The sequence below is a fragment of the Ochotona curzoniae genome, unplaced genomic scaffold, assembly GCF_017591425.1.
Source record: "Ochotona curzoniae isolate NIBS_2020 unplaced genomic scaffold, NIBS_Ocur_1.0 contig_50, whole genome shotgun sequence".
Lineage (NCBI taxonomy): Eukaryota > Metazoa > Chordata > Mammalia > Lagomorpha > Ochotonidae > Ochotona > Ochotona curzoniae.
In genome coordinates this window covers 810,449-821,405 of record NW_024466446.1, presented here as the reverse complement: position 1 = coordinate 821,405, position 10,957 = coordinate 810,449, and the positions used below count along the sequence as shown (strand labels likewise).

The 10,957-nt window shown below is 44.9% G+C and overlaps 1 protein-coding gene across 1 annotated transcript in view; it reads left to right on the top strand.

Annotated features, from left to right (window-relative positions):
- Positions 1-9,367: 9,367 nt before the first annotated feature.
- The window catches only part of TRPM6 (transient receptor potential cation channel subfamily M member 6), a 74,765-nt gene continuing 73,175 nt past the window's right edge, over positions 9,368-10,957 (top strand). Inside the window, 1 exon segment of the mRNA XM_040988730.1 lies at positions 9,368-9,465. Within this exon segment, the coding sequence (XP_040844664.1) occupies positions 9,368-9,465 (98 nt within the window).

Genomic DNA, 10,957 nt, shown 5'->3' with positions numbered 1-10,957 from the left:
TGTTTAGAATTGAGATTGGAACCCAGGTCAGTGCTTTAAAACGGTGGGAACGTGGATGTCCTAGGTACACGCGTAACTGTCATCATCGCGTCATGACAGCGCGGAAGCTTCAGTGCCTCTCCACACCCCACAGGGCCGTTCCGTCGTGTCATCTGTTCTGGATTCTTTCAGGAGCATAAAGCGTTAGATATTTTGGCTAGGTTGGCATCTGAGCCAGACTTGTGTTTTCTTGTGTTTGCACCCGGCAGGGGGTGGGGGGTTGTAACCATTTGGGGTAGGGCTGATTATGTAGGTGTGTCTACACACACGCACGCGCGCGTTTTGATGGCTCTGATTTGTGAGTTGATCTTTGCATCAATGGAATTCTACTGATCCATAGCTTGATTCTCGTGACAGTGATTCCTGCAGGGTTTCCACCATCGCGGGCAGCTACACCGAGCCACACTCTTCTAGAATCTTTTAACCGATACACTTCCCATTTTAGAAACTGGGGATACCCAGTGAACAAACCTTTTATTTTGTGAAATACAGAGGGAGGCTGAGAAGGTTTTTTTTTTCCTCCCAGAAGATTGGCTTCGTTTTGTTTTTCCTTTCCTATAGTACAAACGCATACAATTAAGCCTTGGTCTGTCTTGGCATAAAATCAAAGCCATTAAAATCTGAGTTTCATTCTGTGTGTAGGTAGACAAACATAGCCAGGCCACTGAACTATAAAAATAGCTAAAATATGATTATATATGTACATAATTCAGCTTCAAAAAAGAAAGGAAATTCTCACCTATAGCCAAGTAGATGGGGATCCTTCGTGACACCATGCTAAATGAAAACAAGCCGGCCACAAGAAGACAGATACTGTATGATTCCCCTTGTGAAGTATTAAAGCTAGTCAAATCCATAGGAATTAAAAATAAGAATGGTGGCCGCCAAGGTTTGAGACGCAGAAGTGGGGAGTTGGGTGATCGTGGAGAGTTGAAGTTTTGAAAAATGAGTCAGTTCTGGCAAAAAGTTGCGTAACCCTGGGAATGTGCTTGATGCTGGTGGCTCAGGTGGGCTGGGCATTTGGCTCAGGGGTTCAGGGGCTGCTTAAGATGCCAACTTCCCCAGATTCAGGTGCCACTGCTGATTGCTGCTTTTTGCTAATGTGTACCCGGACAGGCTCAAGCCATTGACTCCCTGACTCCCAGATGAGAGGCCCAGGTGGAGCCCTGGGCTCTGGACTTGAGCCGGTTCCTCCCTGGCTGTTGTTCGGAGGGTTGGATACATAGACAGAGGCACAGCTTTCCAATGAGTAAAATAAATTCTTTACAAAAATGGTTAGGATGGGAAATTTCACGTACTGAATATTTTACCAGAATTGAAAAACAAAGGAGGATTCTCAGACTTCTCTGTCATGAGATTTGTCCTACCTGTGGAATGTGGTGGGTGAGTGTGCGTGGAGCTGCTGTCAGCTGCTACCTGCAGTGCGCGACTTCTCCAGGCGTTTGGATGGAGTACCTGCCTGCTTGTCTAGACCTCTCTGGGTGGGCGCAGCTCAGTGCAGGTTTGCCCATTGTTTTTGCTGACTGTTGGCATTCCTGCCTCTCCAGGAAGAGGTTTCCCTGTTATTCATAGGATTAGATAAACTCCAAGACTACTTCAGAATGCTACAATCTGCAGAGCGTGAGGAATGGTCATTTTATTTGTCCCAGGAGCTGGATTTTTTTTAAGGGTTTGTAAGCACTTTTCCTGTGCTCAAGCTCGCCCCCCACCCCCGGCCCCTACTCTGCTTTGATTGGAAATGAAAACGTTTACTTCTCAGTACATGTAGTGCTGTCCCCAACTGTGGTGGTCACCCCGCACTGTCCCTGCCGTCCCTGCCCTTGGGTTCACAGCTCCAGGTTAATGCGGAGAGATCCTCCACCTTCTGCTGTCTCCAGATCTTCCCCAAGCAGTCCACAAGCAGATGGCGGTCAGATAGCCCAGGGTTCCGACTGTGCTGTGTGTTTTGACTGGGGGCGATGAACCCGGTGTGCTTCATTGTTCTTCATCCTTCCACGACTCTCGGCTCTGTGTGGTCCTCATATGGAATTTCCTTCTTGGCAGAGTCAAAGTCCAGTGGGATGAGTAACTAGACAACTGAGGTTCTCCCCTTACTTACTGATTGTGGACCAAGAGCTTGTTATAAACGGTCCATTCTGAGCAGATCCAATGACCCCAGGCAGGAAACATTCCTGTTTGTCAAAAATGTGTGCTTTCTGCGGCAGGTGTGTTGGGTGACCTTGGAGGAAACACACTGTTTCTTAGGGATCGTCACCCCCACACCCCGTTGTTCTATGTGAAAGTTTAATGTTCTTTTCATATGCCTGTAGTGTTGGGGTGTGCTGCTATGTGGGCAAGAAAGACTTTCATAAATTACCCCATGAAAACCATGTATGATTTGCCCCGGGCAAAGCCTTTTTTCCCTTGGGACCAAGCCCTGGAATCTGAAAACCTTATGATGTAGTTGGAATGTGTGTCATGTTCTTCCCTTTTTTCACTTCTTTCCTCTGTTGAGACTGAAAAAGAATCTGGAGATTGGGAATTATGAAATACTCTAGAAATATTAGCAGGGGAAGAGGAGTGAAAGCCCAGAGTCAGAGAACTTTCACTGCTCACTAAGTGCCTTCCTTTAAGCAAGTCATCTCCAAGGCCTTCTGTGTAAGGAAAATGCCCCGGTTGGCGGGCCTGTTTCCAAAGAATGGTGACTCCGCTCGTCTCAGTCCCATCCCAGTGTTAACAGATTTAAAATATTTAAAATTCTGTAAGCTGGAGGGTGGCAGTCTTGCATGGTGGTTGAGGTGCCTCTTGGTAGGCCACCTCTCATCTATGGACAGGAGTCTGGCTCCACTCTGCTCCAGCTTCTTCCTGCTGTGCGTGCTCGTATGTTCAGAGTTGTGCATCATCACCAGAGTCACCGAGAAACTTCACCTTCGCTGTCACCTGCTCGCCCCTCTGTCCACCCCATTCCAGCAACCGCCATGCTTCCTGTGTCTACACATTTGCTTTCTCCAGTTCCTTGCTGTTAGGGAGGCACACAATATATAGGCCCTTGTGACTATCTTTTTTTCACTTAGCACAATGTTTTCAAGACTCATGCAGATCACACAGCGTTTATGCATACTTCATTTCTTTGTATTGCTGAATTAAATATTAGATAAATGTATCATAATTTATTTGCCCACTAATCAGTTGGTGGATTAATTCTGCTTTTCAACTGTTAAGAAAGGCTGCTTTGGGTATTTGTGCATAAATTTTATTTCTCTTGAATGAGCAGCTGGCAGTGAAATTTCTGAGTCTTAGGTAAAAGACTCTGTTTACTCTTTTTTTGAAAGCAGCTGTGTCGTTTTCTATTCCTACCAGCAACCTCTGAGAGTTCTAGTTTACCCTCTTTCCTTGTGATGTTTGCTTCAAATAATAAAAATCTGGTTCACCCTAATGTGTTTGAAGGGGTGCTTCATTTTTGGCTTCCCTAAGGTTTGGTGATTTTGAGCAGCTTTTGGTGTGAATGCTGTGCTTTGCATGTCTCCTTTGGATGATTGTCTGTTTAGCCCCTTTACGTGTCTCTTGACTTGGCTTAAGTGATTTTCTTTGAAAAATGTGTGTCTTCCTGTCCGTGGAACAGTACATGATCCCAAAGGCTTGTGATCCTTCCTGTGTCTGAATAGTGCTCGGTATTCCCACAAGCCTGCTTTGTGGCTGGGATTTTCTGGGAATTTTACATGCTTGACTTCATTCATTACTATCTACCTGACAGGATTCCCATGAAGAGCAGATATGTAGGAAAATGATTTGCAAGCCCTCAAACACCGTACTGCTACAGGGACTGATGTTAGGACAAGCTCTGCCGACAAGCAGTGGTCATGTAAAGGCACCAGCAGCTTGAACTGAAGTCGGACTGCTCATAGAGGAATCCTAGTGTCATTTTTACGAAATGTTATGTCACTTGAGCAAATTATTCAACCTCTTGAAGATTCAGCATACTCCGAGTTGGACTTTGAATATGAAAGCGTCTTCCTTCTGTCTGGAGAAAGTAGATATCTTACAATAATCTCTTAAACGGTCATTGGGTTTTTGTACTTTGAATCTTGTAATCTTCAAATGAGAGACAATTTTCCTCCCAGATGAATTTGGGTTCACAGAGTACTTTCCAGATCTTTGACCCAAATCAGCTAATCCTCTGTAACCTTTGTCACCACTGTTAGTGTCCAACAGAGGGATTTTAAGACAAAACAAAGTAAACCAAACCTCATTCTTTGTCCTTATCTGGACTAGAGAAATTCAGCTCTCTACCTCAGGCAGTTTTGCTCTTTGTCCCCAAGGTCAAGTAAGCAAATGTTGTATTGAACTCAAGAGAAGAGCCCAGAGCCTTTTTTTTTTTTTTAAAGATTTATTTATTTTTATTGGAAAGTCAGATTTATAGAGAGAAGGAGAGACAGAAAGATTTTCCATCTGCTGATTCCCTCCCCAAGTGGCCGCAATGGCTGAAGCTTTGAGCTGGTCCGAAGCCAGGAGCCTCCAGATCTCCCACGTGGGTGCAGGGTCTCAAGGTTTTGGGCTGTCCTTGACTGCTTTCCCAGGCCGCAGGCAGGGAGCTGGAATGGAAGTGGAAAAACCAGGACATGAACAGGTGTCCATATTGGATCCCGGTGCAACAATGCGAGGACTTTAGCCCCTAGGCTGCAATGCCGGGCCTGAGCTCAGAGTGGTAACAGCTAACATCCTTGGGGAATCAGCTAGAGTTTGTAGGACAGCCTTGGGAAGGGAAGCTACCAGGAAATGATGCACTGGCAGAGGCTATGCAATTTGGAATCTTCATTCCCACAGAGAAGAAAGATGCGGCTTTTTACAGCCACTTGAACAGTCTTTCTTTTTTTCCTTGATGACCTGTTTATTTAGTTGAAATGCAAAATTGTTGAGAGGGAAGGAAATGCAGTCCCCCCACCCGCCCTAAAACACACCATACACAGGTTTTGCAGTCTGCTGGGTCACTTCCCAGATGTCTGCCAACAGCCAGAGATGGGTCAGGCCGAATTCAGGAGCCAGAAGTTTCTTCCTGGTCTCCCGTGTGGGTGCAGGGTTCTAAGCTCTTAGGTGATCCTATGCTGCTTTCCCAGGCACATTGGCAGGTAGTTGGATTTGAAGTGGAGAAGTCTGAACCAGCACTGCAGAAGGAGGATTAGCTTGCTATATAACCGTGCCAACCCTGAGGGAAAACCTTGAGAAACAGCTTTATGATACAGGTGTTTCAGATAGAAATTGCAGCCTACTGGCGCAATGGACACTTCCAGTTAGCAGAGTTGATCAAGATGTCAGTTCATTGGGAGGGGTTCTGATGGAGGAGCCTGGGCAACTCCTCTTGCAGGACACAGACCTGGCAGGTAAGTGCAAGAAGGGTGATAGGAAACACCCCAGAACAGGCCATGGAAAGTTTACCACTGGCATACATTTAGCATGGGTAGGGGACAGACCAGGCTGAATCAGTTCACAGTTAAACCACAGAACCACCTAGAGAATGCATAATCCTAACCTGTCCTGTCCTTTGTTCTCTGCTGTGACATACTGTTTCTCACATTAGACGTGATTTCTGTTGAAATACAACCAGAATACTAAGACAGTCTTCATGGATGTCTCTTGGTTGAGGTCTTCTAGCTTCAGTATTCATGTATTTTCAAAGTTCTGCTGCAAATACTGTGAAAGTGAGCATGAAAACCACAAAAATAGTTGAGTTTGGTCCTCTGGAAAAAATGCTTTTGGATGATTCATTTCATTATGTTTTTAAGTTCAATGAATTTGATCACCTTGAAAACCTTTTGGTTTGGTATGAATAAATAATAAAAAATGTCATTGTTCTCTGGAAAAGGTTTGAATGTGTTATGTGTAGTGTATCCTTAAATACTTACTGGTTGCAGATAACTCTATTTGGCTTATAAATCAGTGCAACATCTGTAATGAGCTATGTGGCAGTATCTGAGTTGACGTAGAAATTCTCTTAATATCAGTTTTAGCCCTATGGCTAAATATGCACGTGAAAACTCTGTGTAAGTATGTTGTATAAGAGGAAGACTGCAGACACCTGTCCACATGAAGAGATGATTGCTTACATAAACCACGGGGCGTCCACAGAAAGAAATGCCGACCAGTCCCTCACAGAATGGAGCCACCATGTGTGTACAGATATGAAGGCACTTCAAAGAGTTCATGGGAAAATGAATAAAGTGAAGGTTAGGGCCAGGCTCAGTAGTGTAGTGGCTAAAGTCCTCTCCTTGAACGCACCAGGATCCCATATGGGCACCGGTTCTAATCCCAGTGGCCCTGCTTCCCATCCAGCTCCCTGCTTGAGGCCTGGGAAAGCAGTTGGGGACAGCCCAAAGCCTCGGGACCCTGTACCTGCGCTGCAGGCTGTTCCAGTCACTGAGGAGTTAATCATCAGACAGAAGATCTTTCTCTCTGTCTCTCATCCCATCTATATATCTGACTTTACAATAAAAATATGTTTGTTAAAATTAATTATTTGTATTTATGAGAGAGAAAGATTCCATCTATCTAGGTCATTGGAAGGTCATTGTAATGACATTTTTAGGAGATAGTGTGTGATTGGTGCTAAAGTCAGCTGTAAGGTTAAAGTGGAATGCAATTAAAATAGTTTTAAAATCTAACTTTTAATTACTTTTTTTTAAAAAGAAAGATTTATTTTATTTTTATTGGAAAGACAGATATACAGAAAGGAGGAGAGACAGAGAGGAAGATCTTCTGTCCAATGATTCACTCCCCAAGTGACCCCAACAGCCAGTGCTGCGCCGATCCAAAGCCAGGAGCCAGGAACTTCCTCCAGGTCTCCCACGCAGGTGCAGGATCCCAAGGCCTTGGCCTGTCCTCGACCACTTTCCCAGGCCACAGGCAGGGAGCTGGAAGGGAAGTGGAGCTGCTGGGATTAGAACTTGTGCCCATATGGGATCCCGGGCGAGTGAGTCACCGGTGGGGAACTGGCTGTCTCTCCCTCTCTGCCTATCTCTGATTGTCTCTCTCTGTCTTTTAAATATTTCAAGAGCTGTAAGAGGGAAACATAGATCTTTAACTCTCTTACTCCTGGTCACCTGCCCTCTGGCTTGTTGTTGTTGTTGTTGTTTTGTTTTTTTAATTAAGGACTGTTTCTAAGATGCTGGCTTCTCAGAGCTTCCCCCGAAAGGGTCTATGATCTGAAAACTTCAATACCCCTGGAGTAGAAATACTATCTTTCAGGAAGGGATTAATTTATAGGTAGTGGCTGTTGGAGGACAGGTCTTGGGACATTTGTTGGAAAAGTTGATTATGCTTTAGGGTGAGGCCAACCGAAACCCACACACTTCTGCTTTACTTCCTCCAAAGAACAACAATGAAAAAACAAAAAGCCACCACAATAGCGTGCTACAGAAGTGGCACAGTCCCCATTGTTGGCTGTGACCGTCACAGCCATTTGCTGCTCAGTGACAGGCCCCAGCCCTGTTGAGCAGTTTGGGCTACTGCGTCAGATCCAGCACACATTGGGGTCTCAGTGGAACTGGAGCTGAACTTCTCCAATGTGTGCTGGAGAGTATATTAAAAAGGGATACCACTCCGGAGTAGGGGGAAAAATAAAACGCTAAAGTGACAATTGTTTGCGACACTTGCCAACTCAAGGTGACTGTTCTTTCTCTGGAGTTTTGCGATAATATATGAAAGTTGCAGGAGGAAGGTTTTTATGTTCCTGTTATGGCAAGGCTTCCTGTTTACACCTTTGGAGGAAAAATTTTCTACCAGGGTGCCTGAAGTCCTATTTTAAGTATGTTCATTTTGTTTCTCATTCTGCAGTCATTAAGGGCAGGCCCTGGGGCAGCTGAAATGAGCCGCATGGATCTGTAGGAGCCAGAGTCTAGTAGGGAATTGGGTCAGTACTGACGTGGTTGTGAATGCGAGAGGCCTGAGCGGGGATTTGGAGGACAGGAGGTATTTTCCTATGGAATAGGAGTGTGGGAACGCACCCAGCAAGATAAGCTGGGATGACAGATGCCAGACTGGAAACCTGTAGAGAAGAGGCTGCAGGAAGAGGAGGTGACAGGTGCCTCACCCAGCGTGCATGTTGCTCCCACTGTGTCCTGGGAGAGGGTTCCGTACTGCCCTTGACGCAGGGCAAGCATCTGTGCTCTGTCTACCCAGTTAACCAACGGCAGATAGTACGCACAATCTATTCTTTATTTCACTCATGCTTTGACCAAAGGCACCTTGTTAGCTTCCCTTGAACTCGCAGCTTACAGGCATAACCTATACCTGAGTTGTGTTTAAACTATTGTTTTGTTAAGCTAATATAAACTGGAATCCTGGAAATAAGCTTTGTCCATTGCTCAAGAGAGCACTATTTCCACATTTCTTTTTGGTCACTCTCCTCCCCAGGGACCTGCAGGGTAAACTTGTACAGGAGGGGAGGGAAGGCATCGAAGTGGAGACCTCAGGCCACTTCTGTCATAGGTAGGCTGCCGGGCCAGGATCTCTGGCTTTCTTTATCAGAGTGCAGAATCCCTTCTTGGCTACTCTGCTTCCCATCCAGCTCCCTGCTGGCTCAAACACCTGGGAAAGCAGTGGGTAATGGACCAGGAACTTGTGTCTCTGTCAGCCATCAGCAAGGACGGGATGGACTTCCTAACTCAGGCTTCAGCCAGCTCTGCTATGGCCATATGGGGAGCGAAACAGTAGTCTGAAGATTCTGTCTCATTCTCTCTTGTGTAGCTCTCTACACCCAGCTGTGGCTCCGAGTTTGCAATAAATAATAAATGAACGAAAGAGTGAATCTTTTTATTAAAGATTTATTTTTTACTGCAAAGTCAGATATACAGAGTAGAGGAAGATCCGTCTGATCTTCCCCAAGTGAGTGCAACAGTCGATGCTGTGCCAATCCGAAGCCAGGAGCCAGGAAATCCCTCCAGGTCTCCCACGCAGGTGCAGGGTCCCAAGGCCTTGGGCCGTCCTCGACTGCTTTCCCAGGCCACAAGCAGGGAGCTGGATGGGAAGTGGAGCTGCAGGGATTAGAACCGGCGCCCATATGGGATCCCGGCATGTTCAAAGTGAGGGCTTTAGTCACTAGGCCACCGTGCTGGGCCAGAAAGAGTGAATCTTAAGAAAAAAAATCCTGTTGGTGTGGTGACACTTGGGTTGAGATTATGGGCCCATTGACTTGGTATTTTTATGTTCATATTTGGCATAGATTGCAAATGTTTTATGTAACTGAAGTCAGTAAATGCTTAGCTTGTTGGGACAGGACTTAGTATTATAGTGAGGACCTACGACAGGGACATCTCTGCCCACCTGAACTGTGATGACCCTACCTTGTCACTAAATAATGACATTTTCTGTTCAGCCTCAGAAATCCTGGATCGAAGCAGTATTTGAGAAGAGAGAGTGTAATAAAATCATACCCAGTTCAAAAGACCCACACAGGTAACACTTTTAATTATATTTTTCTTTTTATTTCATTTAAAAAAAAGTTTGGATTTTTTTTTTTAGCTCTATATTTTTCTTTTTAAAGCAACACTATTTGGAAACTTGTAGTCACTTCAAAATATGACCTATCCAAAGGATTTGTAATATGCCTAAAGTTAGTATTTGCTAATCCTAATGATTATTTTTTCTCTTTATAAAAGCAATACATGATGGTTAGAAAAAAAAATGGTAAGAATAGGGACCTGGTTAATCTGATACCTTACTCCAGTCGCAGTGCCCATCATGTGGCTAGCTTCCGATAAACATCTGCTCAATCAAGTATACAAAAGGAGGAAGTTTAATGGAATGACATCATTCAGTACTGTGGTGGATTTCATTCCATTTGATGCTCCAATTCCTCTTGATAGGGCTGGGGGGCAGAGACATCAGGGGAAGAATGCATCCGTTTCACTGAATTTGGGTAATATTAAATACTTTACAATTCTGACTATGAAGTCATCAAGCCATTGGGAGTGTCTCCTGGGCCCCAGAAGGGTGTGACTATCTGTGGAGAACAGGAGCTGGTCAGCACGCTTGAGGACATTGTTCTCAGATCACATCACTGCTGGTTCAGTGCCTCGCTCCTCCCTCAGGCTTCTCATTTGAGCACAGGAGAGACCATAGGATGGAGTGATTTGCATTGGACTACTATAATCATTTAGAAGCTCCACTTGCAGAACAAAGTTCGAAAAGGCAACCTGCGAAAAACAGGGAAAAAAAGGGCTATGGAAAATCCCCCAGGGTAATCAGGTTCATGAAATTAAGACTGGATGGCACTGCCCTTTGTGGAAAAGTAAAACGGAAAGTAAATAAGGCAATGTTTCAGTGGGGAAAATCTATTTTTAGATATCTTTCTGCATTCAGTCTTATATCCATTTAAAGTAGAAATCATGACTGTATCTTGATGGAAGTGTATCTTGATGGCAAAACAAGGTTCTTGAAATTCTCCTTCTTTGGGGATGACTAAAATTGTGTTCCTTGCATCTGTCAAACATTTACCAGTCCCACCCTCACTGAATGACTTACAGTTTTAATCCCTGTGATTGGAAATTTTCATCTTTCCTACTTACAAAACATTTACAGAATGCCAAGGTAACCTTGTTTGTTCCGTCCATCATTTACGGTACCTGGAGATGCGATCGGGCCACGGTGGGAGCAGTCTGAATTGCGTCCTGGTGGCTCCTGCTGCTCTGTAAACGGAAAATTCATCTTCACAATTGCCCTGAGTTCCACAGAGAGGGACACCAAGTTACTATGTCTGTTAATTAACCAACCCATGCACTCAGCAGCAACATTGATGCTTGTAATTGTACAAGTGTGCCAGGGCCTTCTGCATGTTCTCTCAGTAGGTGTTTGGCCAGTCTTCCTCCCTCCCTCCCTGCCTTCCTGCCTTCCTTCTCTTTCTTTTTTTCTCTTTCTTTTGAGAAGTAAGTTACACAGAGAGAGAGTG